This window comes from Anguilla anguilla, chromosome 13 (genome assembly GCF_013347855.1).
Source record: "Anguilla anguilla isolate fAngAng1 chromosome 13, fAngAng1.pri, whole genome shotgun sequence".
NCBI lineage: Eukaryota > Metazoa > Chordata > Actinopteri > Anguilliformes > Anguillidae > Anguilla > Anguilla anguilla.
The window spans coordinates 3229719-3257688 of NC_049213.1; the positions used below are offsets into that span (position 1 = coordinate 3229719).

The 27970-nt window shown below is 46.8% G+C and overlaps 2 protein-coding genes across 2 annotated transcripts in view; both read left to right on the forward strand.

Moving 5' to 3' along the window:
* The window catches only part of ppp1r16b (protein phosphatase 1, regulatory subunit 16B), a 104952-nt gene extending 101265 nt beyond the window's left edge, over positions 1–3687 (forward strand). Inside the window, exon 11 of the mRNA XM_035388786.1 lies at positions 373–3687. Coding sequence (XP_035244677.1) covers positions 373–840 — 468 coding nt within the window. The 3' untranslated portion in view covers positions 841–3687. The remainder of the gene's footprint in view (positions 1–372) is intronic.
* Positions 3688–13728: 10041 nt separating this feature from the next.
* Positions 13729–27284, forward strand: fam210b (family with sequence similarity 210 member B). Its single transcript, XM_035389175.1, has 3 exons — positions 13729–14473; positions 21573–21760; positions 26426–27284. The coding sequence occupies exons 1-3, from the start codon at positions 13892–13894 to the stop codon at positions 26640–26642; spliced, it is 987 nt and encodes a 328-aa protein (XP_035245066.1). The 5' UTR covers positions 13729–13891; the 3' UTR covers positions 26643–27284.
* The last annotated feature ends 686 nt before the right edge of the window (positions 27285–27970 follow it).

Here is a 27970-nt window from a genome sequence, read left to right on the forward strand (position 1 = left end):
GTGTCTGGGGTTCGTGATGGCCGTGTGGGTGATGGGTGATGCCAGGGACGTGTTATAAGCCAATAAAGGGACAAGCTGAAGAAGCAACAGTAATCGCTCTGCACTGTGGGTAAACTCCGTTTGCACATTGTCGCTATGCATTGTGGGTAATCTCACTTTGCAGCTGTGCACTGTGGGTAATCTTAGTTTGCCAGCTGTCGCTATGCATTGTGGGTAACCTCACTTTGCAGCTGTGCACTGTGGGTAATCTCAGTTTGCAGACTGTCCCTATGCGTTGTCGGTAATCTCAGGTTGCAGACTGTCGCTGTGCATTGTGGGTAATCTCACTTTGCAGCTGTGCATTGTGGGTAATCTCAGGTTGCTGTCTCTCAGGCAAAGCCACAGGAGAAGCCCTGGGCCCCACGGCCTCTGAAGGAGGGAGGGAAACAGAATGGCTCCGTCTCCACGGGAACAGGCTCTCCCACGCACCCCCCCTGCAATGGGGAGCCCCCCAGTCCGGACCCGGAGCCTCGGGGGGACGCACCCTCACCCCCGTCCCTCCCCCAGACCCCCGAGGAGCCCAGGGAGCGCGCTCAGACCCTGTCCGAACTGAAGAAGCAGAGGGCAGCCGCCAAACTGCTCAGCTACCCCCTGCTCAATGGTCACCTGGGCAACGGCTCTCTGAAGCTCCCGGAGAAGGAGGCGGGGCCCGAGGACTCCGCCCGCATGCCGCTGGTCTCGTCCAATGGCAGCGCCGTCTACTACACCCCCGCCAGCGGGGACCCGCCCCTCCTCCGGCTCAAGCAGCCAATCGAGGAGGAGGAGGAGGCCAAGGACCGCCACTGCTGCCACGTCTCGTAGGGCGGGGCAAGGGCGGGGCCTCAGCGCTATGGCAACAAGACCCAAGATTCTGCCCCCTCCTGGAGAGTGCAAATGTTCTTATGGGGTACTGGGGGGAGGCAGTCTGACTGTGTGTGTATGCGTGTGTGTGTGTGTGAGTATATGTGGGTGTGTGTGTGTGTGTGTGTGTGTGTGTGTATGTGTGTGTGTGTGTATGTGTGTGTGTGTGTGTGTGTGTGTATGTGGATGGTCTATGCCTGGATGTTGGTGCACTAGGTTCACATAAAGGGCCCTCAGTTGAAAGAAAGTGTCAGAGTTTGGAAATACTGATCTGGCCGGAGAGGAGATTCTGAGGAAGCTGTCACCTCCCTGTGATGTCAGCGCTTCCTGTTAGCGTGAGGCGTTGGTGTGTTAGATATTAAAGGTCACTCTGTTCTCCAGCACTATGACATGCGGTGCTGTGTTCAGACTGTTCCCACATGCACACAGTGACCGGAGGCTCCTGCTCACACCAGGCACGTTGCTAGGCAGTGCGGGAGCGCTGTTAGCATTAGCCACGCCCTCAGACTGCTTGGCTCGCCACCGTAGTTTCCGTGGTCGGGATTTCAGTTATTCCAGAGAGGTGATTTAAGAATGATGGAAAAAGTTTTTTTTTTTTTTTTTTTAAATGTGTACAGTCAAAAGTTGTTATTTATATATGAAAAGATTTGTGTATAGGGGCTACTGTTGAGTGTCGGTTCGGAGGCATATTTAATGTGTGGAGTTGTGGGCGAGAGTGAAAAACCCTGCATGTGAATGAAAAAGTGTTTGAATGAGCTGACCGTGAATACGGTCCCCTTTAGTACCGGGAGAGGCGTGTTCTCATACTGTCTGAGTGCGAACTGCGCGTGCTTCGGGCATGTCAGCACGTCAGAGAGCTTCAGCATCACGTGAAGGCGTGGGTCCCAATGAAGGTTTATGATACTTGACTTGTGTATCAAGTAGTCTTGTAAATTCGGGGGGAAATCCTGCAAATCTTTGTCTGTAATCTTTAATAATTTCCCTCGGGCAAAGTAAAGGTCTCTCCGGGCCTGTATAAATGTGTTGCTCGACGATCCGCTGTAAGACTGGTTTGTTCCTCCTCTCCTCGTCCGGCTCTCTGGCGAGGTTTGTGCTCTGTTTGTTTTATTTCTTTCTCATCGCCGTTATTCCTTTTTTAATCCCCCGGAGCTGCTTTGTGGGTGCGGGCTATCTCCGCTGAGAAAGCGTTCTCAAAAGGCGATGTCTCCGCTCCAGTCACCCGTTACTTCCCTGAATGTTGTCTGTTTGAAAACGCTGAAACCATCCGGCCGAAGAGTGCTTATCAGGCTTCCAGGCCCGAATGGTCCGTGTAGAAATGAGTATGTGGGGATTCTTTTGTTGCGCTACGTGTGTCGCGTCGGTTCTTTGTCGATGTCGCGGCGTTCAGTGTTCCAGGAACGGAAGGAAGGCTCTCCTGAAAAAAAAGATACAGGGGGGAGAAAATGATGTGGTCGTCTCTGCCACGGGGCCGCCGGGGGCAAGCGTAACCGTCCAAATTGCGTGTGAGCGTCCTCAGGTCTGTGTGGGGGGGGGGGGGGGTGCACACCACGGGCTCTCCGGAGGTCCGGTCGCGAAGACGTTGAAGGACGAGACCGGTCTTAGAACTGTTTCAGAATGAATTTGATCTGGTGTGAGCTGCTGAGTTCTACTGCAGCCGCTGTAGGACCGTCAGGGTTCTACACTACAGATTTGAGCCCAGAATGAAGGATGAGAAGGGGCACACTCATCAGTTGTTGCCATGGAAACAGTTTCTTAACCTCCATTTTATGTAGCTGTAACTTAGTAGCATTCCAGGAATTTTTTTTTTGTTATTTTTTGGGGGGGGGGGGGGGTGGTCACTTTTTTGATGGGAACTGGGTTCACCAGCATGGGTACCATGCGATTATCTCCAGTGCCAAACTGTGCTGGTCCAGGCTGCCTGTCTGCAGAAGGGCGGGGCTGTGTGCAAGGGGGCGGTTCCCTCTAAGCCCCGCCCTTTCCAGGCTCCACCAATCCCGGGCTCACACCCCCTTCCCCCACATCCAATAAAGTGCCACCTGCACTTCCACACCACCTATTCTTTTTGTATAGTGTCAAAGTTCTGTACAGTTGTCTAAATAGGCTATAGTTATTGTTGTTGTTATTGTGACAATGACTTTTTTTTTTTTTTTTTTTGAAAGTCAGAGGATTATTGGTACTCTGGCTATGCACAACTTTCAATAAGTATGGAAAGTACAGTATAATAGCTAGTTTGTAAATACAAATGGCTTCAAGAAGCATTCTGTCCTTGTCTAGGTTACTCCCAAGTTCCCACAAAGTTTATGTTCAATGTGTATAAATAATTACGGTAAGAACTGTCTAAAATCCGATTTTCAATTATGACAGAGCCGTCGAATACAGTACGGTCATGAGCCATGAGCTTGTACGCTTTACAGATATACTGTAGAATACGTCACTGAATTTAACTATTGTTCCAGAGCAAAGTAAGGAATTGGCTAAAGGTTACCTCCGCAAGTCAAGTCTGAAAAAATGACATTTCAGTGAAATGAGAAAGTGGTGTTTCAGCTGTGCGTCTGGCTCTAAAGAGGCTTTTGCTCCTTCCATTTTAACCCGCTGTGGTTTCATTCGAGTGCTTCTGGGAACTGGGCGCCGGGGGTTCGTTCCCTGACAGCTGGAAAACCAATCAGGTTCTCCGATTGTGTATTAGATCTTATATTGTTAAGGAGCGGGGGGGAAAAAAACATAATTTAAAAACTACTGATTTTGTAATTACTGGAAAATACTGATGGTTGTATTAACATATTTTGAATAAATTGTATATTTTGCTCAGTTTGTGCTTTTGACTTCACTTTATTGTTGGGTGCCTGTGTAGTGTACATAGTGAAGTAAACTCTTAGATAACTTCCAGTCATTCCTGTTGTTTGGGTAAACAGCTCTGTTTGCTGCAGAACTCTTATCTTCTATCGTAGATAATAACCGTCATCATATTTTAACAATTTACTGCCAGAACAAGCTGGAAGGGTTTAGTATAGGGCTGCCCAACCCTGTTCCTGGAGATCTGCCATCCTGGAGGTTTACACTCCAACCCTAACAAGGCCACACCTCATTCAACAGCTAGAGCAGGGCTGCCCAACCCTGCTCCTGAAGATCTACCGTCCTGTAGGTTTTCACTCCAACCCTAACAAGGCACACCTCATTCAACAGCTAGAGCAGGGCTGCCCAACCCTGCTCCTGAAGATCTACCATCCTGTAGGTTTTCACTGCAACCCTAACAAAGCACACCTCATTCAACAGCTAGAGCAGGGCTGCCCAACCCTGTTCCTGGAGATCTACTGTCCTGGTGGTTTTCACTCCAGTGCATGTGTAAACAGTCAGACTGAGGTAGAGATGCATGTGTAAACAGTCAGACTGAGGTAGAGATGCATGTGTAAACAGTCAGACAGACTGGGTGTAGTGGTCAGTAATGGATCTCTGTGTTCTGCAGTCTCTCGCTTCAGGACAGACTGTGCTCACATTGCCCTCTGTGGCAGCACAGTTTCTGCGGAGATGCCCCCCTCCCCCCTACTTTGTGCAGCTGTCGGGACACCCCGCCCCCCCCGCCCCCCCTTTGGCAGGGGAGCCCTGCCCCTCCCATGTGCCAGCCTCTCAGAAAAACACACGTTTTGTGGATGGGGGGGGTCACGGGAGGTCAAGCCACTTGAAAGCCGGAACACTGCCAACATCCATCACACGTCCCTGACTCTCTCTGGGAGGCTGGGGGGGAGACAGGGAGACCCCCACACAGGGACAGACCTCGCTTCTGTTTCTGCAAACTTCAAAAATATGTGAGGATGCATTATTAAAAAATCAATATACAATAGAATCTCCAAAATATGTGTGGAAGCATATTTAATTTCTGAATACTATATACAGTAGAATCTTCCAAATACGTGTGACTGCATATTTTCTGAATGATTATGAAGCAGAATATCTCATGTATGTAAGCATAGGGAATATCATTCCAAACTCTGATATTTTCCAAACTTTGAAGAGGAGGCAAAACATACACCAACCAGAATTTGGATCCTTTACTGATTTGACATCACTGGTCTCATTTGTTAAAGGCTGCTCTCTTTTATAGCTGTAATCGTAGGTTATACCTATAACTGATCTTAATAATAGTAATTGAATATAGTAAGTTAACCAATAATCAATGAAATCAATGAATATGCACAAATGCATCTAATATATTTATGGATAAAAGAAGGTACCACACTCACTTGTAAATAAAAAGGAAAATAAAAAGCCATACATTTGCAAAAATGACTATAATGACACACACGGGGTCTAACCCACTTTGACCCTCATTGCTTTACAGAAGTGGAAAGACGCAGATACAGACAGGTACAACCAAAAGACCTAATCCAAAAACACAGATACAGACAGATGCAACACAAAGACCTCCTAATCCAAAAACACAGATACAGACAGGTACAACAGAAAGACCTCATAATCCAAAGACGCAGATACAGACAGGTACAACAGAAAGACCTCCTAATCCAAAGACACAGATACAGACAGGTACAACAGAAAGACCTCATAATCCAAAGACACAGGTGTGAGCAATGGCACATACTGTATGTCATTTTTGCAAATTCCAACTAATGGCCAGCGTGTTTTTCTATATTATTCTTTTCTGTAATCATAATAGAATATTAAATAGTATACCATGTCACTATCGCCATACATATGCACATGGCACTAGTGGTGTGTGTGCAAGTTGACCTTCACGTTTCGTGACTGGGCATGTAACAGGATCTTTATCAGGGTTAATCCACTTGGCGTGTGAGGTCAGATTTCAAAGCGCTCTCGTGCAGAATGACTCCGGTGAACTCAGGTCTGTTGTCCCCGCTAAGCTGTGTAATGGAGTCAAGCAGCACAGTCACACCAACTCATAAATCGGTAACTGCAATCCACACGGGATCTCCGGCTCAAGCGGGCAAGATTTAACTGTAATGTAAAAGGAGTTACACAGATTACCGGAAGAAGAGGAGGTCTTCTCTGAATAAAGCAGCTTTTGAATGTGTGAATGTGACTTTATCTACCAGACCTGTCCTCTTATTGCTGTGCTGTGCAGTCACTACAGTAAAATGTGACAGGCCTAATGAATGGAGCTTTTATTTGTGTATAAACCGTCAGATTGCCATGGCAAATAAATCCTCACGTGCTCATATATAGAATGTCGGACAATAGTTGGTAAGTCACATGAGCGCGGGAAGGCTGGCGACGTTAACCCTTTCTCTCCAGACCGTGCCAGCGCTGACATTCCTGCGGTTTGCATTCAGCCGCTGCCAGCTGGCTCGAGCCGCGGTCCTCGTCTGCGAACTGAAGCGCTGGATCGCAGCCAGCACCCCTCGAGACTACCCCCCCGTCCCCACCCCACCCCCCTGCTCCATCCATGAGACACCCGCGCCCCCGTCCCACGGTTCGTCCCTTTCACTGCCTGCCCTGCGATCCGCTTGGCTGGGTAGGTCCTGCTCCGGTTCTCACAACAAGAAATGCGATGAACGAAGATTCGGTGGCAGGCTTGTGTGGTTGAGCCCCCCCCCCCCCTTTCGCCCCCAACAGCTTGCCAACTTCACTTTGTCCTAAACATGCATAGTATTGAATGATAGTATTGAATGAAATTGTACAGAAGGGTTGTAAGTTGTCAATGTCCATTTTAACTGCGATATTTTTACTATGTGCAATTTCCTCCCATACTGTACATTCTAAGAGCACTTTTCAAAGGGTGGAGACTAAGAGCACTTCTAAGGGTGGAGAATAAGAGCACTTCTAAGGGTGGAGAATAAGAGCACTTCTAAGGGTGGAGAATAAGAGCACTTCTCAAAGGGTGGAGAATAAGAGCACTTCTAAGGGTGGAGAATAAGAGCACTTCTAAGGGTGGAGAATAAGAGCACTTCTAAAGGTGGAGAATAAGAGCACTTTTCAAAGGGTGGAGAATAAGAGCACTTTTCAAAGGGTGGAGAATAAGAGCACTTCTAAGGGTGGAGAATAAGAGCACTTCTCAAAGGGTGGAGAATAAGAGCACTTTTCAAAGGGTGGAGAATAAGAGCACTTCTCAAAGGGTGGAAAATAAGAGCACTTCTAAGGGTGGAGAATAAGAGCACTTCTAAGGGTGGAGAATAAGAGCACTTCTAAGGGTGGAGAATATGAGCACTTCTAAAGGTGGAGAATAAGAGCACTTTTCAAAGGGTGGAGAATAAGAGCACTTTTCAAAGGGTGGAGAATAAGAGCACTTCTAAGGGTGGAGAATAAGAGAACTTCTAAGGGTGGAGAATAAAAGCACTTCTCAAAGGGTGGAGAATAAGAGCACCTTTCAAAGGGTGGAGAATAAGAGCACTTCTCAAAGGGTGGAAAATAAGAGCACTTCTAAGGGTGGAGAATAAGAGCACTTCTAAGGGTGGAGAATAGGAGCACTTCTAAGGGTGGAGAATAAGAGCACTTCTAAGGGTGGAGAATAAGAGCACTTCTAAGGGTGGAGAATAGGAGCACTTCAGCTTCCTTGTTTACGGTCCATGGTTACAGTCTCGCACGCCAAAACAGGACTGCCGTCATCTGAAGAACTACTCCAGGTCATAGGGTTCTCTTCATAAACAAGACAACAGAAATTGCAGAAATGAGAATACATTAGTCATTTTACTTCGATAATCTTGTCTCGAGGTAGTGTAGATATAGACCACAGTCACTGGATATTTAATGTTGAATGTAAGACGGTAAATTGTAGGTCAGTTGTTGTATATGTAGTTTAAGACAATTAAAATAAAGAAAGCAAAGGGAAATAGCTGAGAATAAAACAGTTCTGAAAGTGTTGGCAGACTAGGTCTTTTGCAACAATTAAAAAAAAAAGTCCTATACAGAAACATTTGTGTAAAGTAATACATATCTCAACAAAAATGTGTTCAACATACAAAAATGCTGCTACTCACACATGCAAATCTCTGTCTATAAGTAATTTATTAAAACTTGCTAAATCTAGGCCTGCAGTTAAAAGTATTGATATTGATTATTATTATTGACATTATTTTGTTCAGAAAATTGCAAATAAGATTTCTTATTTTACATTGTAAAACAAATTATACTATTGTACTTATTTGGCTAAACTTAACTGTCCCACAGACATACAGTACATTAATGGGGCAAACATATGTCTGGATAGGTTTGTAAGATTTTATATTTATTTTATAGGCCTAAACAAGAGCCATTTTAATCTGATATTTATTTTTCATGATGCCTTTTTCCATAAGGTATTTTTTTCTATGTCACTCCTTCATGTGACACATGAGCACATCCTCTTTAGATGGTAAGATAAATTAATACAGGGCCAAATTCAATAAAGGAATTTAGAAAACATTAGGTAGCATTGCTTTGGAATCAAGCTTGTTCAATTTGTGTGAGGTAAGATAAGCAATATTGTTTGTTGTAAGTTGGCCTCATTTTCATATCAATATATTTACCGGCAGGCCTAGATTTTGCCAGTTTTAATTAAAGTCTTATAGACAGTACCTTGTATGCGGGGGTAACTTGGCTTTATGGAAATTTATTTTTGTTGAGATATTTTTTTTTTTGTACTGTGTTTGTTATGAGTATCAGACAATAATAATGCATTAGGCCTAGCTAACATTATTATTATTTTTAATTGGCTTTTGCAAGGTTGCTACAGTAGCCTAGTTAAGAAATAGTTTGTTAGCACTAGAAATGCCACAAGGGTCAATCTGACTGTTTTAAGTTGATAAAAAATCAATAAATCAGCTGTCATGAAATCCATATGGCTCACCCTTTGTGACTTTTCACAAATATATGTGTTGAACATTCTCATTCAACTTGAACATCAATATTGCAAAAGGAAATAAAGTTATAAACGCTCACTTAAATGGCCAGGAACGGTCAAATTGACCGTTGTTTATCGCGCCTGTATGCTTGAGCATTCTGATCGCTGCCTGTAATGTTGCTGTAAAAGGACTCCAGTAGTACCCAGCTGCAGCCCTGCCAAACAGGCCCCTGGTTGGGCACAGCCTGCAATAGCAGTCTGATATTTTAGGGCCTACCTTGTTACCGTATATCTATTTGAGTCACCAGACTGAATTGCGACACAGATTTAGGGGCTTCATTTCGCTGGTACTGGAGCATTTGTGATGATAAAACTGGCAGGAAAAAAAAGGAGAAAAATTCAAAATCCCCCAAGTTTGGGGCTTTATTGTGTGGACGTGTGGATTCTGTGTGTTTCCATGAGGCCAGAAGGTATAGTACTCAATGTTCTCAAGGGCTGAGAGTCTGTGGTCATTGTGGTTATTTCAGTAGGAAACCATGAAAAGTGCCAAATTCTCTGTTCTGTATAAGTAAAAAGTGTGGGGCATGCCCTGCCAATTCAACGATGAATACATCTGAATCACTCCAAATATGTTTTCCATTGTTTTTCATGTTTTACATACAAATACACTGGCTTTTTTCCTTTTCAGTACATTTTGTTGGTTATCTTCAGCGAAATACCATGAAATCAAAATGGCAATAATTGATATATTTTGCAATATACTTCTATATCTTATTCAATACATTTCTCAGTATGAATAAAAATATGTTGCACATTTCAAGTTAAAGTTTGTTATTTCACAAGTAAGTTAGTGCTGTGCCTGGATATCACTGATTTGTAATAGTTAAATGCAGAAAATATCATTTACCCCCAGAAAACCTCCCCTCGTTGGGTAAGTGCGTTAACATGGTGCAGTAAAATGGATAAGGAGCTGGGTTTCTAACTTAAGGCTGGAAACATACCATACGTAAGTACCATGGCAACGTCTGGCTGACGCACTTCAAACGAACAGCCTGGTTGTACACACTCAATGTGCGTTCTCACGTCACTGTGGAGGTAATAAACCCGTGTCCTCAAGGGGGCGATCTGGAGCAGTCGTGTAAAGTTGTGACCGAGCAGAAGACAGCACAGTTGGAAGAGGGTGGCTTCATCCTGTTGTTGCCTGATATAGCGCCCCTCGTGGCGATGTTTGACACAGCAGCTTGCGCTTGCGTTGCGTTCATTTCAGGTGACAAAGGCGACTGCGTAGCTCAAAGCGTCTGCGTTTGCATACTTCCATAGGGTGTCTCAGGCCTAAAGGCTGCAGGTTCAATTCCCAGGCAGAACACTGCTTTGTATCCTTACGTAAGGAAGTGTACCTGAATTGCTTCACAAAATATCCAGAAGTATAAAAGTGGTAAGCTTCTCTAAACATTTTCAGAATTTGTCTACCTGCAATATATATGGAGATTATTGATTTGCTATTTTGTGATGAATCTGATAACAATCTTAGCATTTAACTCAATGTACCATGCTTACTGGCGAAACAAGAGTTACTTGAAGCATAAGCAAACCATATAGGCCTACACTAATAATGGAAGAGTGGGTGGAGCTACCACATGCTATCAGTAACTCACTGATCTGAACCCGTGACTACCATACACAAGCATAGAATTCCACATTCTCCAATCTGAATGACTCCCTCCTTAGGAGAAAGATACAGGACACCACCTTTCAAAGCACTTCACGAGACAATGGTACCATCCAGCACCCCTCAATTTAAGAAAAGGTACTCACCCCATGACCATAAACCCTGGCATTCTTTGTCAATGTTCAAAATTCTGTGTTAAATGAGACAGGCTCTCATTCTTAGCCTGGGGTGCCCCAACCATAACTGCAGTTCCTGGACTACAAAGAGCAGTTCTTAATTAGACACCTTAAATGGCTAAGGAAATGCCACTTACTGTAATACCACACGTCAGAAACAGATGCAGCCTATTATGAAGAATGAATATTCCATATTCCAGGAGTTTAACTCAGTGAAACCATTCTCAGACGAGTAATACTGCACTTCTCTGTAGTGCACTGTAGCAAATGACCGCTCCTGAAAAAGAGAACTCAAAAGAGGTCACATCTGGGCTGAAATCAGTCCTCAGTGCTGAAAGTAGGGAGATCTGGTCATTAAAACTGAACTGTGCACTAAAAGTAAGAGAAAGTAAGAAAATGTAATGGGCCAAACCTGCATTGTGTTAAAATGAGTTTCATTATGGAAGCATTTTTTTAAACACAAACTTACTCATGGCTACCCACAGACCATGGTTGAGAAGTCTTGCCACAGTATATACTGCACAATAAGAACTTCCCATCAGATACATCGTCACCATCGATCACAACTGAGAACTTGTAAGGTTCTATCTGACATTTGGGGAAAAAATGTACACGGGAAACATCTTTGCCATGTTTCCCCCCCTCATAAAATAGATAATATTGAAATGATTTTTAAAAATATGTTAAAAGATTAAATATAAAACGGTGACATGGGGAAACTATGCTACCTGCCCAGAGACAACCACAATTCCAATCTCCTGAATTCACCAATGCAGGCCATGTCCATGAAGACAGCACATCCAAAAAATTATGTAGTGGAGAGGAGCTCAGTGCAGTGACACTGGCTAGCCAGCATTGTTCTGGTATTTGTACTTTGTGTAGACCTACTATCGTGCAGTATTTCCTTTAAAATGTCCCCTCTGGCTGTGGTAACCAGTTGTGCAATACCATTCATCACTTGTTTTTATCTTGCAGCGCAAACAAAAAAGAGAGTAGAAAACAATCATTTCTCAAGATGGATCTACAATGAGCAATTTTTAAAAATTTATATAAATTTAAATAGGCCCGAAAGTAATTTTTTTCCATATTGACAACATGCCAGGGACACGATCCCAGGAAAATATTGACATAAGATATATAAAAGAATATGTTTCTCAGATCTGTAATGTTTCACCATTGAGTGTACCTTATCTGATGTTGGTCTGCAGTGAACTTGGACCTTAATCAGGAAAGCTTTTGGATCTGGTCAACAAGAAAAACAAAAGTCCCTCAAAATTAGCCTGGGCAACAAAATGGTTACTAATGGTAAAAAAGATACTTTTTGTTATCTTTTTTCCACCAGCTATGATTTTATGGGGAAAAGATCCAATCACAAAACAAAAAAGGATCAAAAGGTATCAAAAAGACAAAGCAGCAACCCTCTAGAGCACAAGCAATGGATTTACAGCCGACAACTGCTTGTGTAGCGTCCAAAAAAGGACAAAAAAGAAAACTGAAGACATGAACTTGGCTTTTGTGTATACACTCGGGTACACCTAACACATTAATTTATATTATCATCAAACTTTTCTCCTGGGATTTCCTGTCAAGCCGACAGTACGAGAACCACAGAGCCAAAAAAGCTGCTTTGCTTTTTAATACTCTGAAACGCATCAACGGATAATCCAGAAAAAGACCTGTGAATCATTGTTTGATTGAGTCAGCACAGACCTGACGCAGATCATAAGAGTTGCCAGCGTAGGATGTTTTCCCTGGCCCGCTGCCAACTTCCTCTCTAACTACGTGTGAATTCCTCTGGGCCCCACTGCCACAAGAGTGCGGTCAGGCAGAATGTCAAGGCCAACAAAAAAAAAAGCCTCGTCCATCATTGCGCAAGTTCACGCAAACAACAACACACAAAACCGGCAGGCAAGTGAGAAAATGTGTATTGTTCGATGAGCAGTTGGTTGTGGGTCATCCAGCATAGTGAAGAATCCCCATATCAGCTCAATCCAGCAAAGCCTGTGGGTGGACTCCCCAGCACACAATGGGAGGATAGGAGTGCTTATCAGGCAAACGGTCTGGTCCACGGCCAAACTGCGCTTTCAGATAAGCAATGCACACTTTTCCTTCGGGTCGCTCGAATCAGAGGAGCATGGTTTCAGACGGACCAACCGTCACACTAACAGCTGCCAAATGTGGTCTGGGGTAAAATGCACAAAAGTGACCGTCTACCACAGTGTACTGCGTTAAAAAATGAGTCCACTGCAAAGTGTGATAAGGATCCTACAGGTTAACTGATTTTGAATAGCAGGCTGTTCAGACTGTGACCGTTTACACGCTCCTTTATAAGAGATAAAGAGCACGTGAGCTGAGCCCTCCCACCTGACCAGCTGATCCGGCCAGCTTGTACACTGCAGGGCTTTTCCTGAGTTGCCCGAGACTTCCTGCGGGCGACAACACCGGAGCCCAAGGGGATTGCTATCATTAGAACGCCTGACACCCAGCTCAAGTTACAGCCCTCTCAGCTCCAAGCTGCGCAAGTGCGCATGCCTCAGGGGTTTGTACACACTAATGGCGGTTTAGCTCAGTTAGCGTGAGAAAATGTGAGGGGCTCAAGTAAACGACTAGCGGTTAGAAAAATTAAAAAATAAGTGGCTGATGCTGGTGATACTTACTTGCCACATGCTACATATCTCGACACAAAACAAACTAGTCATGATGACTTCCTTCTGTGTTATCACTGCTACCATCTACCTTAACAAACACACATGCAGGCACACACATTTCATGACAGACCAAGATTCATGTGTTCATTAATGTAGTGTACAATATAATGTATAAAAATAAAGCAAAACTAATGTAAAAATGTATTGCTGAAATGTCAATATTAAAAAACACAGAACGTCAATATTAAAACATATCCAAGAAACTATTTTGTATATGAGAGTGCCGTTTTGTCATACATAATTAATGAGGACATGCCAAATTTCTGCGAAGTCGAAAAGAGTCACTCTAACACACATTAGTTGAGTTTATATAAATTCGCAAACACCCAAAACACGTAGGCTACCGTAAGCAACTGACACTACAAAGTAAATCTGAAACTCACATGCCTACGAAATACATCAGCATATCTGTTTACCTTTACTTAATGTTGTCACCTTTAAAAGTTTTTTTCGCTCTTCTTGCACATAATTGGTTGAGGCCCGTCTTACCTCATTGGCTGTCGGTGGCATCACAAGTGAGCTGGAGAGGATTTCGCGAACGGGAGTAGCGTGCAGCTCGCAACTGGCAGCCAGCTTTCATTCTGTTGCGCGCTGAAATTTCCATTCGCGTATAAAACCCATAACGTGGCCTATAATTTTTTTGTGAACTCGGAACCTGTCGCAGATTGCAATGATGTATTCTTGTTGGGGAGTAAGATTGTCGGCAATTCAACGTTTTAACTCAAACGGAGGTATGCAAATACAAGTTACAGGAATGAGGCTAAAAGGAGACATTACCTGCGCATTACATAATCATCGCAAGTTGTCTTGCAACCGACAGCTTTATGAAGATTTTGGTGAAAACCATCCGCGGTTGCTTGGCTTTCGTGTAGGGGGTCGAATCAAGGAGAATACCCCCCTGAGCTTCAAGAGTTGGGGATCCAAGCGCTTTATTCAAGCGGCGCCTTTGGGACAGTTGACAGAGGGCACACGGCGGAGTACCCCGTGTGTTTCGCTCGCCACAAGTGCTCAAAGTAGTCATCATCGTAACCGCCACAACACAGGGTCTCACCTTTTTTGGGAGACGGCGAGCGACACTCATACCAGGAGGCTCCAGAGTCTGGGTGTCGTTGGACCAGTCTTGCTGACGTCTGGAGCCGGACGCTTTCGTCTTTTATTCCCTGCGACTGGTGTGCAGACGAGGGCTTCGTCAACCGCTGCCGCGCAGAAACGCGAAACAGTACCAGAGGACACAGCTGCAGACCTCAAAGCGGTAAATTACAGTTCGCTCAGTTGAAAAACCATATCATTGTATACGGGTTTACCGGTCTGAACGCATGATGCTTTTGCTGCGTTAACAGACGGATCAATACTATGAAACAAACAGAGAAATGATTTATACAATAACGAGCACGCTTGTTAGGCACCTACGATGCAGCCGAATAATTTGTCTGTGCAACTGGTGTTAGCCGTCGGGCTGCTACATGACGTTTAAACTTGACATTATATATTTATACTTTCTAACTATATGCCTATTGCGTTGTTTTTTGTCACATAAAATTCAAATTGCTGTTCGTTTGTTTGAAGGCCAAATCTCCGAGACAACAAGACAGTCAGTTATTGTTTAGTTAGCAAGCCAGTCAACGATATTGTTTTAGCTGTCGTTAGCTAGCTAGCTCCCTAGCTACACACACGTCAAACAGTTAGCACAGCTAACGACCGTGCCAACTGTACTTTAATGACGCATGTAATGTGATGGTGACGCATTGGTCGCAGAATTACATTTTTTGCGCCCACAGAAGAGCAATTGTCGGCATTTGCAAATGTTCATTCCTCTCTCCACAGTTGTCTAACATCGACTAGCTAACTTGACGTGGCCGGGTTAACCTCAGGGTGATCACCTTTGTCCCACTAGACAGCGATGCATTATTGGGATATTTTTCCCAATAATGGTAAAGAGCACCCAACTCCTCGGCTACTCATAGGCTATATCTTTCTACTTGCAAGTGTTAACAACATAGCCATTCAGCATTCACGTACTAGATGTGCTGGGCAGAGAGCTCCATATGTTAAGACGTTAAGCAAAGGAGTACGCAAAAGTAAGGACGCCAAATTTAGCTGGAGAGATTTTCCAGTGGCCTCGCCTCGAAATTGTTCGCACTGTCACGTGTTCGATGGTGGTGGTTTATTCTGGGGCCGTTCACCATGGCTGTCACAAGCGTTCTAAATTCATGCATAAGCGATGGATTAACAAATGAGTGTGGAAAGTAGGCCTAGATGCCTTAAAATATGCCAACATTTTTTTCTTCAGTGACGAAAGGTCCTAGAGTAAGTTTATTGGGGAAGTTCAGTTGAATTGCCCTGGCTGACTCTAGGCATGCACGATTAGGCATGTTTTAGATGATTTGCACTAGACTGCAATTTGATAATTATTAAAAGACACACGCGGAAGTATATTTGTGTATCTCATTCCAAGAAAGGCACGTTTTTGGGCTCTAATAAAAAATAAAGATTAAATAAAACATTCTTAAACACCTTTTGGGAAAAAATCGAAAAATGTTATATCAGTAAGAATTTCCAAGTTGGTGGCTCAATTAAAAAGCCAGTGGTGTTTCATTCTATTTTAGTTTTCAAGTGGTTTGTGTTTGTTCTTTGAAGCAGACGCGTGGGGCATTGGTAGGTACAGTAAGGTTTGTGGAATCAGACAGTCCTGTATATAATGCATAAATGTGTACGCAAGTGAAAACAGTACAACTTATTAAAAAACAGTGAACGTGCACGATCTTGGTATCCTTGAATGCTTTACGTTTAAAGCAACATCATAGCCCAGACCATTTTCACACAAACTTGCCTCTTCTTTCTTTTCTTGAATTTAAGTTGAGCATTTTCACATGAAAATGACCAGGTGACATTTTCCTGAATTTAATCAGTTCATATAAGCCATTCTTCTTTTGTTTTTAATTTCACTTGCAGCCTGGCTAAATCTAGCCTGTTATTTTCTGCAGTCCTTTCACCCTCTTCTTCTGGTTGAACATTGCACGCCAGTGCTCGAAAGCACGGATGATCACGTGACTGACTTCCTTCCTGTTGAACCTGACCTGAAGCGGTTCACCCAGTGGAATTGGAGTTTGCTGGGCTTCTCAGCACAGATAATGATGTCATAAGCCTGCAACTGGGAGGGACTGTGCTCTTATGTTTGAAAAGGAAGCTACCTAAATAGCCTAAAACACAGATGGAGGTTTGCCGTATGGAAAGTGGGAAACTATTACCCACGCTGCATGTTATAGCTAGTTATTTTTACTCTAGAATCAGAGGAATGATTAATAATAAGGAACGGTTAACTTGCATTCCCTGCACTTTCTGACATCACAGTTAGCATATATGTTCATGGAACTTTCTGGAAGACTGCACAATGAGTATTTCTACTGCTATGTCTAGTGCTACTACTACTACGAGTAATAATGCTAGTCATAGATCAGATTAGTATAGTAGTAGCATAAATTAAAATTACTACTAAATTACGAGTAGTTTAAATAATTTAGTCATACATATGTGTGGAAGTTCTAATGCATTAGCCAGTTCAAGTTAAACTCTAAGTCTGCATGTTTTGCGGGTTCCTGTCGGCATTGAGTGAACTTGGTAAAGGCTTGTATTCACATCGGCTTAGACACTGCTAGAAGAGGTACTTTCTTGCACAGCTTTCAGAAAATAAATTCTGTAAATATAAGGTGTGGTAAAGATGACGAAAAAGGCTTTTGTCAGTTTTGAAAGGCTGTTGTTTGGCCCAGAGTCTGACAGTGTGTCAGCATGTCAGGTGTGGTCGGGGCCAGTTATGACTGTTCCAGAAAAATACAATGCAGTGTTTTATTAGTAACTCTGGAGCCGAGGGAAGACGAGGTCTTGAGGAGACCCCCACCCCGCCCTGCCCCGCCTCACCCCTCCCGTCCCCGCCCCGCCCCGCCCTGCCCGATACGGCTCTGTGTTTGTCTGCAGACTGCGCTCAGTGAAAGGCTGTTATCATTCACAACAGGCCCTCTGTTCGGGACCCCGTCTGGCCCTCGCCCGCGTGTGGCGTCGGTCACGTGACCCTCCCCTCCCCTGCCCTGCTCGCCGGCCCTCTCCCTCCTCAAAGCCACGGCCCGCCGGCTGTGTTTACTGCTGGCTGCCCGCGCGTCACCGCCGTGTCGCTGGCAACCCCCGCGGTACGAGCCCAACAAGAGCGCAGACCTGCCCTCTGCGTGCGGGCTGCTCTGCGTGCGGGCTGCTCTGGGCTGCTCTGCCTGCGGGCTGCTCTGCGTGCAGGCTGATCTGCGTGCGGGCTGCTCTGGGCTGATCTGCGTGCGGGCTGCTCTGGGCTGCTCTGCGTGTGGGCTGCTCTGCGTGCAGGCTGATCTGCGTGCGGGCTGCTCTGGGCTGATCTGTGTGCGGGCTGCTCTGGGCTGCTCTGCGTGCGGGCTGCTCTGCGTGCGGGCTGCTCTGCCTGCGGGCTGCTCTGCGTGCAGGCTGATCTGCGTGCGGGCTGCTCTGGGCTGCTCTGCCTGCGGGCTGCTCTGCGTGCAGGCTGATCTGCGTGCGGGCTGCTCTGGGCTGATCTGCGTGTGGGCTGCTCTGCGTGCAGGCTGATCTGCGTGCGGGCTGCTCTGGGCTGATCTGCGTGCGGGCTGCTCTGGGCTGCTCTGTGTGCGGGCTGCTCTGCGTGCGGGCTGCTCTGCGTGCGGGCTGCTCTGCCTGCGGGCTGCTCTGCCTGCGGGCTGCTCTGCGTGCAGGCTGATCTGTGTGCGGGCTGCTCTGGGCTGCTCTGCCTGCGGGCTGCTCTGGGCTGCTCTGCGTGTGGGCTGCTCTGCGTGCAGGCTGATCTGCGTGCGGGCTGCTCTGGGCTGATCTGTGTGCGGGCTGCTCTGGGCTGCTCTGCGTGCGGGCTGCTCTGCGTGCGGGCTGCTCTGCCTGCGGGCTGCTCTGCGTGCAGGCTGATCTGCGTGCGGGCTGCTCTGGGCTGCTCTGCCTGCGGGCTGCTCTGCGTGCAGGCTGATCTGCGTGCGGGCTGCTCTGGGCTGATCTGCGTGCGGGCTGCTCTGGGCTGCTCTGCGTGTGGGCTGCTCTGCGTGCAGGCTGATCTGCGTGCGGGCTGCTCTGGGCTGATCTGCGTGCGGGCTGCTCTGGGCTGCTCTGTGTGCGGGCTGCTCTGCGTGCGGGCTGCTCTGCGTGCGGGCTGCTCTGCCTGCGGGCTGCTCTGCCTGCGGGCTGCTCTGCGTGCAGGCTGATCTGTGTGCGGGCTGCTCTGGGCTGCTCTGCCTGCGGGCTGCTCTGCGTGCAGGCTGATCTGCGTGCGGGCTGCTCTGGGCTGATCTGCGTGCGGGCTGCTCTGGGCTGCTCTGCGTGTGGGCTGCTCTGCGTGCAGGCTGATCTGCGTGCGGGCTGCTCTGGGCTGATCTGCGTGCGGGCTGCTCTGGGCTGCTCTGTGTGCGGGCTGCTCTGCGTGCGGGCTGCTCTGCGTGCGGGCTGCTCTGCGTGCGGGCTGCTCTGTGTGCGGGCTGATCTGCGTGCGGGCTGATCTGCATACGGGCTGCTCTGGGCTGCTCTGCGTGCGGGCTGATCTGCGTGCGGGCTGCTCTGGGCTGCTCTGCGCGCGGGCTGCTCTGCGTGCGGGCTGATCTGCTTGCGGGCTGCTCTGGGCTGATCTGCTTGCGGGCTGCTCTGGGCTGATCTGCGTGCGGGCTGCTCTGCTTGCGGGCTGATCTACGTGCGGGCAGTGGTGTCAGATATAGCCTCTGCTGCTCTCTCAGCCCTTTGAACAGCAGATTTTTCTGGAATGTTTTTTTTTTTTCAACATTTCAAACCGGTGTTCTAGAACTCCGTTGCTATCGGTTACCTGCAGCGATTATGACATCAGAGTTAGAATGTTCAGTTATGAACATTCTAATCACATATTTGTGATCCTACACCTTAAAGGATTAAGCAGCAGAGATTACGAGGTGGTTTGGGTGGTGGAATTTTGGCAAGAGTACTCCTTGTTCAGTTTTTGAGGAGCTTCTTTGTATTCTAAAATTAGGCCTAGCACACTGTGCACGGTTATTTTCTGCACTGTTAAAACGCGCCGGGACTCTGCTGGATTCTGATTGGCCTTTAAATTCTATGCCGTCGTCCTTCCGAGAACAGCCCCCCCCTCCCCCCCCTCCCCTGGACACAAACCCCCTTCTCTCCATCTGTTATTGGTAGGGCTCCCAGAACCCAAGAGAGCTGGGGCAGTCTTCCAGCTGCTCATTTGCATCTCATTTGCATACCGTGTTTCTAAGCCCTTCAGAGCCTGCCAGGCCTTTTCAGTCTGTGGTTTCTGCTTTTCTTCGCTTTCTGTGTTTGTTTTTTTTTTTGTCCACTGTTTCGGTCAGAGATAATAGATTGGTAAAGATAAGCGACCTGCAGCATTTGAGCTCATTTCCTGCACAGGCTTGTGTGGGATGTTGGGCTGCCCGCACTTCCTGCTTTGGGCTGCACAGGAGCTGATTGGCTCTTCACTAGCTGAGCCGCGTTGCTGGCACAGCGTCGCTAACACACCCGTCCTGGGGAATTGACTTTCAGAACAGAACTTTCACTTTCACTAGTTCTGTTCAACTGAAGATTAAGCAAGCAAAATGTTTTGAAAATATTTGTGTTTGTGTGCGTGTGTGTGTGCGTGTGTGTGTACGTACGTGTGTGTGTGTGTGAGTGAGTGAGTGAGAAATATATTATGGTGAAGCGGTGTGAATTGTGCTTATTTTTATTTCATTATTTTCCTTTTATTTTATTTATTTTTTCCCAATCCTGCATCTAAATGATACAGAACGGAGTATAAAAGAGCAGGGCCCTGGGGTAGCTTATGAGTGCAGTTTGATAATGTTCTCATATGAAAGGGTAATAGGGGCCCCCTCTTCAGGGCAGAAGCTGCTCTGTGCTGGTGTTAAGTGACTGCAGCAGCCTGGAGAGGTGGCCTTTTGATGCGACCCTGTTCTCTAAGCCGTGGTGTAACTGGCATGCTACTGCAGTGCGCGGGAGTGCTAATCCGGTTAGAGCGATCGCTTTCTGCCGCGTCGTAGCGGGCAGCACTGAACCCCTCTGCTCCCCTGTGAGTCACGTGAACTGGGGTCAGCAGCCAATCGGAACCAGCCGTGTTCACTCCCCCCCTGTCTCAGCCGCTGCCTGTACGGCCTGGAAATCAAACACTCAGCCGTTTGGCCCCTTGAAGGGTTGGTTTTCTGGAATGTTTTTTTTTTTTTTTTTCAAAATTCTAAGCCAGTGTTCTAGAACTTTGTTGCTTTCAGTTACCAGTAGCGATTGTGACATCAGCATTAGAATGTTCAGTTCGGAACATTCCAATCTCATATTTGTCCAGCTGACAGGGCGGAGTGTAGCACAGTGGGTAAGGAACTGGGCTTGTAACCGAAAGGTCGCAGGTTCGATTCCCGGGTAAGGACACTGCCGTTGTACCCTTGAGCAAGGTACTTAACCTGCATTGCTTCAGTATATATATCCAGCTGTATAAATGGATACAATGTAAAATGCTATGTAAAAAGTTGTGTAAGTCGCTCTGGATAAGAGCGTCTGCTAAATGCCTCTAATGTAATGTAATGTAATGACAGGGTTAAATGCCCCTGCAATGCGGGTGGTGAAGGGGGGAAATCTGCATGCTTGGGTATTGTTTAGTTCACTTTTATCTTTCATCTCCGGAAGGGAGTATAAAGTTTGTAGTTTTACTAAATAGCGGTGCCTTTTTTTTTTTTCTTTTTATGTTTGTGTTTGGAGGGCTTCCCAGCCCTGTACTTGGTCCTGGAGAGCTGCAGGATCCACTGCTTTCTGTCGTTACTCAGAATATAATGAGTGAATGAAGGCAGCTGATTACACCAGCGTTTTCCAACTGGTGTGCCGTCAGGCGAGGTCAGGTGTGCCGTGTGAAAAATCCTTAAAATAAAATTTGTATGTCCAAATGAATTTAAAAAAACTTAAATGAACAAGTCCCGTTCACAAAAGCCAAAATAAATGTCATTAAAATGCATATTGCTTAATTAAAACCCCAAAAGAACATTTAGGCCTACTGTTGGTGCGTCACATCAACGTCAGCATCGCGGTTTTTTTCTGCCGGCGTGGTGTGCCATGAGATTCTGTAAATTTGGAAAGTGTGCCGCGGAAGGAAAAAGGTGGGGAAAAGCTGGATTACACAGTCCACTCACTACACCGGGTTTCTTGGGTCTCAATTGGTTGCAATTGATTATACAGTGAAGACGCAAACCAGCAGTCCTGCAGCTCTTTGAGATAAGGGTTGCGGAGAGCTGGTTTGGAAGCTTGTTGAGTTTTGGGGGGATAATCTTTCATGGTTTTTTCCCCTCTTCCTGTGCTGGCAGGACCAGCCCCAGGGCGGGGTCCCAGGGAAGGGCCCCGGAGGGCCCGAGGGGCCCGAGCCGGAGGAGCCGAAGCCGAACAAGACCCAGCAGCTGAAGAAGGTCTTCAAGGAGTACGGGGCCGTGGGGGTCTCCTTCCACGTCGGCATCTCCCTCCTGTCCCTGGGAATGTGCTACCTGGCCATCTCCAGGTGAGCGCGTCCGCAACTGCGCTCGGAACGCAACGGAGCCGCTGACTCCCCTCTCGCCCTGCCCGTGGTCCGGAAGTACGCGAGGAACACCAGGATCTTTACAAGTGGAATGGTGTTGGTGTGTGATGAGAGGAGAACAGAAGCTGGGTCTTTAATGAGTTGGGTTGACTTGGCTCCTCAGTACTGTGTTGGGTCGGTCAGCTCTATGTACTCTTCATTATTATGTTGGGTCAACTCTGTGTACTCTTTATTATTATGTTAGGTTGACTGCACATGAATTGATGCAGTTGCTTCTGTGATTTGCTGTGAGTCTGCGTGCATGTTTGGGTATATGTGGTGTATGTATGTATGTATGTATGTAGACTCTCTCATGCTCAGCTCAAGTCAAGTCAAGTTTATTTATGAAGCACATTTAAAAACAACAGAAGTTGACCAAAGTGCTGTACAATGAAAATTGAAAAATGAAAATCAGCCCAATATATATTATGGTTGTTATTGTACAGGACAGGGGTGTGCTGTTGTGGGGACATTCGCCTGGTTGCTGACATTTGTTGTGTGTCTGGATGTGTGTGTGGGACAAATGGGGACACGGTACTGATATCACACACGTCACCTCAGGTTACTCACAGGTTTTATCCAGCAGACTTCCTCCTGCAGTTAATTATCTTTGATTTATCTTGCATTCGTCTGCTTGAGCCAGCTGGCACTACGAAGCAGATAATACTTACACTCAATAATTACACAGTCCTTTTCAGGAAGAGTAGTCAGGACCGTCCCAAATGTTAAGGCCATAAATGTCACAGCCTGTAGTTTATTTACTCCTTTCAAAGCGAATAGCTTTCCTTGTTGAAACCAGGTTTGTATTACACGTGCAGTATATGTTTTAGCTCAGTATGTGTAAGAGCTTTGGGCAAGGAAGAGTGTTTGTGTGACACTGTGGCATTCGGTCCAGCGGAGAAGCGGATTGGTCTCGACCATGCCAGCTGCTGGAGAGAGCACACACACCTGGGTTGCTTGATTAAGTAATCAGCCCAGGTGCATAAAGGTGTGTTCCTCTCCACAGTTTGGGGCTGAGACTGGGAGCACACACCGAGAGAGCGAGTCTTTGAGTTTCAGTTTTGTTTGTCGGAGCACCTGTCTGAGGAAGTAAACCACCACTGAAAAGCAGGAGGAGCTGGTCAGCTGACAAGCAGGAGGAGCTGGTCAGCTGAAAAGCAGGAGGAGCTGGTCAGCTGAAAAGCAGGAGGAGCTGATCAGCTGAAAAGCAGGAGGAGCTGGTCAGCTGAAAAGCAGGAGGAGCTGGTAGCTGAAAAGCAGGAGGAGCTGATCAGCTGAAAAGCAGGAGGAGCTGGTCAGCTGAAAAGCAGGAGGAGCTGGTCAGCTGAAAAGCAGGAGGAGCTGGTCAGCTGAAAAGCAGGAGGAGCTGATCAGCTGAAAAGCGGGCGGAGCTGGTCAGCTGCAGGAGGAGCTGATCAGCTGAAAAGCAGGAGGAGCTGATCAGCTGAAAAGCAGGAGGAGCTGGTCAGCTGCAGGAGGAGCTGGTCAGCTGAAAAGCAGGAGGAGCTGATCAGCTGAAAAGCAGGAGGAGCTGGTCAGCTGCAGGAGGAGCTGGTCAGCTGAAAAGCAGGAGGAGCTGATCAGCTGAAAAGCAGGAGGAGCTGGTCAGCTGAAAAGCAGGAGGAGCTGGTCAGCTGAAAAGCAGGAGGAGCTGATCAGCTGAAAAGCAGGAGGAGCTGATCAGCTGAAAAGCGGGCGGAGCTGGTCAGCTGCAGGAGGAGCTGGTCAGCTGAAAAGCAGGAGGAGCTGATCAGCTGAAAAGCAGGAGGAGCTGGTCAGCTGCAGGAGGAGCTGGTCAGCTGAAAAGCAGGAGGAGCTGATCAGCTGAAAAGCAGGAGGAGCTGGTCAGCTGCAGGAGGAGCTGGTCAGCTGAAAAGCAGGAGGAGCTGATCAGCTGAAAAGCAGGAGGAGCTGGTCAGCTGAAAAGCAGGAGGAGCTGGTCAGCTGAAAAGCAGGAGGAGCTGATCAGCTGAAAAGCAGGAGGAGCTGATCAGCTGAAAAGCGGGCGGAGCTGGTCAGCTGCAGGAGGAGCTGGTCAGCTGAAAAGCAGGAGGAGCTGGTCAGCTGAAAAGCAGGAGGAGCTGGTCAGCTGAAAAGCAGGAGGAGCTGGTCAGCTGAAAAGCAGGAGGAGCTGATCAGCTGAAAAGCGGGCGGAGCTGGTCAGCTGCAGGAGGAGCTGGTCAGCTGAAAAGCAGGAGGAGCTGGTCAGCTGAAAAGCTGTCACTCCGTTTTACTTTTTTTTTTCTTCGTTTTTTTAGTTTGTTGCTTCAGTTTATTGTTTTTGCCCAGAACCCGTGAGGGGGAAGGGGGAAGCAGTTAATTCATTTGATTACGTGTTGGTGTGGATGCACTCTCGCTGTCTCTCTCTCCATGTAATGGTGACACACAGTTAAGGCCACAAGCACATTGAATCCAGGCCACGATGCAGCCATTAGAGTTGAATGGGTTTGGTGTATCAGGTTGTGAAATTGAGCATGAGATTCTAACGCAAGATCATGTGACCAGTCGCACAGTCTCCTAGGAGACCAGTGGTTCTGCTGCTGTGGTCAGCTCTCGCGATTGGCTGCAGACCAGTTGAGCTTTGCCTGGTGTCACAGGAACTGTGGACTACTCAAAGCTCATGACCCCTGACCCCCTACAGATAACCTTTCTTTTTCTCTTTCTTTCCTTAGATTTCCTGTTGGATAACGGTATAGGCATAGCTGTGTCAGATTACCTGCCTAATGATACCTTTGTGCTTTGCTTCGTTACAATGCAAGTGTTTTTTGTTAGGCTAATATTGCACTTATTGATTCTGAATGGGCACCTGTGCCTTCTTGATGATGCGGCAGTTTTTGTACGCCTGAGAGTAGCACTGATGTTCTCCACTTCTCTTAGTCGCTCAGGATACGTGCCCTGCCCTATCGCAGTAATGGAAAGAAAATCAATCTGCTCTGTGCTTGCCAAAGTGCCCAGTGTACTGTTCGGTCTGTTTTAATTGTTTAAATTAATGATTCATTTTCATGTATTTAACTGTGTTTAATCTGTGTTACAATACGTGATCAGGATTAGCCTACTCTGTCACACAGTATTACAGACAAATCTCATGTAGATGTACTGCATATGAGCCATGATTTCTTTATACCATTTTAAAAAATTGTCTCAGTTTTACTTTAAAATGAGTATAAACCAGGTCATTGTGGTAAACCTGTGAGTTTCCTGACACACTTTAAATTGTACTTGTTTTTTTAAAAATATGCTTGCGTTCGTCAGTCAACGTTCACACACAAACACACACACACACGCACAGTTGACTCTCACTACACATGCACACACACACATTTGAAGATATTGTTTCATTTGCATTGTATTTACAAATGTTTCTTCATCCAAGATTTCTGTGGTGGTTAAAAGATGAATTAAATGCTTAATAAAATGAACCCACATCAAACAATTTAAAGAAACCCATATTGCATGACGCAGGTGTATTGTATCACTGATGAGTTGCTGTAGGAAAAGGAGGTAAAAGCAGCCCTGCAAATGAAAGAATGCGCCACCTGGTGTTTACTGTGGGAATAGCTTACAGTTGGTTTATTACGTCTTTTATTGGAGAATGAAAATATTGATACAAGGTGCCTTGCCACTGCTGCAGTTAAATTATTATTCTTTCAACAAAGACTGTTAAAAATGTATTATCATACAGATAATGGAATCTTCACCAAAATGACAGATTGACCATCTCATTGATGGTACAGGTGAGGTAACTGGGTGCTTCATCCTGTTAAGGCACTGTTCCAGTGTGTGGATGGACCCCACAGTCTGGTATCTGTTAAGGCTCTATTCCATTGTGTGGATGGGCCCCACAATCTGGTATCTGTTAAGGCTCTGTTCCAGTGTGTGCATGGGCCCCATGGTCTGGTATCTGTTAAGGCTCTGTTCCAGTGTGTGGATGAGCCCCATGGACTGGTATCTGTTAAGGCTCTGTTCCAGTGTGTGGATAGGACCCATGGTCTGGTATCTGTTAAGGCTCTGTTCCAGTGTGTGGATGGGTCCCATGGTCTGGTATCTGTTAAGGCTCTGCTCCAGTGTGTGGATGGGTCCCATGGTCTGGTATCTGTTAAGGCTCTGTTCCAGTGTGTGGATGGGCCCCATGGTCTGGTATCTGTTAAGGCTCTGTTCCAGTGTGTGGATGGGCCCCATGGACTGGTATCTGTTAAGGCTCTGTTCCAGTGTGTGGATTGGCCCCATGGTCTGGTATCTGTTAAGGCTCTGTTCCAGTGTGTGGATGGGTCCCATGGTCTGGTATTGATTCCGGACTGTGGTTCTAGCGTTGCTCAGGGGTGGGGGGGGGGGTGTTCAGCCAGCCCCCCACCCATCAAATAAAATTGATTTTGTTTTTGAAAATAAACAGCTTATATGGGAAGTTGGAAGCTATTCGTTATGTATCTGGTACTTGTGATATTAATGAGCTCTGTGTGTGTGTGTGTGCGTGCGTGCGTGCGTGCGTGCGTGTGTGTGTGTGTGTATGTGTGTGTGTATGTGTGTGTGTATGTGTGCGTGCGTGCGTGCGTGCGTGCGTGTGTGTGTGTGCGTGTGTGTGTGTGTGCGTGCACCTCTCTCTCTCCACAGTGGGATCGACATGGCCGCCATCCTCTTTAAGCTGGGCTTCAGTGAATCGGTGGTGCGGTCCAAGATGGCCGCCGGGACCAGCACGTTCGTCCTGGCCTACGCCGTGCACAAGCTCTTCGCTCCCGTGAGGATCAGCATCACCCTGGTGTCCGTGCCCCTCATCGTGCGCTACTTCAGGAAGACCGGCCTCTTCAAACCCCCTGCGACCCCGCCCTGAGGAGCCACACACCCCCCCCCCCATCCCACCCACAGAACCACCCGTCTGAGTTAGGGGCAGGACATGTGGGAAGCTGAGCGGCCTGCTAACGTTTCACTCTTTTACGGACTCCTCCCTGCAATGGACTCATCTTTCTTGTTTCTCCTTGACGACAGGCTCATTCTTTGTGGGTTTTCTCTATCGGTAGAGGCTACGCGGTGCTGTACTTGAAACGTTTTCGCAGTCACTTTGCATTGTCAGCAGAATTGTTGCGATTGAACTCACTACGACAGGAACTGCGCTGTTAACGGCAGTATTACTGCGGTAGCAACATCTGTAAACCAACGTACATAGACAAGGACAGGATGGCTTCTGGTCTGCGTTATAAAAAATGACTACCTACGTTCGTGTTATCAATCATGGGAAGTGAGGAAAGTGACAAAGTGACTTTTTTTCAGCAATAATGAATTCATGCTCTTAAGATGCTGAGGTGTTTTGTCTTTGTGAACTGCTTGACAAGCCGGTCATGTGACTTGGCTCTTACAGGAGCTCTGTAGAGTCTGGAAGGAGACTTAAAACTGACTTTGTGGTTAACCGTTTTTTGTTAACCGTCTTTTTATCTCACTGGGCTATGGACCAGAATAAATATTCAGGTTGAATTTCTGTTCTGTTCTGTGACAAACTTTCAGTTCCAAACTTTCATAGTTTAATTTTTCCATTTACATCCCTATTTAACATGCTTGTAGTCCAGCGATCTGAAACTACAGTCTTAGAAGGCCATAGCAGCCACAGGTTTAACTCCAGCCCTGGAGGGGGCGCTGTGTCCGCAGGTTTAACTCCAGTCCTGGAGGGGGCGCTGTGTCTGCAGGTTTAACTCCAGTCCTGGAGGGCCGCAGTGTCTGCAGGTTTAACTCCAGCCCTGGAGGGCCGCAGTGTCTGCAGGTTTAACTCCAGTCCTGGAGGGCCGCAGTGTCTGCAGGTTTAACTCCAGCCCTGGAGGGCCGCAGTGTCTGCTGGTTTAACTCCAGTTCTGGAGGGCCGCAGTGTTTGCAGGTTTAACTCCAGTCCTGGAGGGCCGCAGCGTCTGCAGGTTTAACTCCAGTTCTGGAGGGCCGCAGTGTCTGCAGGTTTAACTCCAGCCCTGGAGGGCCGCAGTGTCTGCAGGTTTAACTCCAGTCCTGGAGGGCCGCAGTGTCTGCAGGTTTCAGTCCAGTCATGGAGTTAATTGGTTTTGGTGTCTTTTGGCTCAGACGTTATTGATTGGCTAAAGGAGTCCACACACCTTGTTTCAAGGCCTTAAATGCTTGCTGAGTGAAAGGAAATCATACAATCTACACCCTGAAACCCAC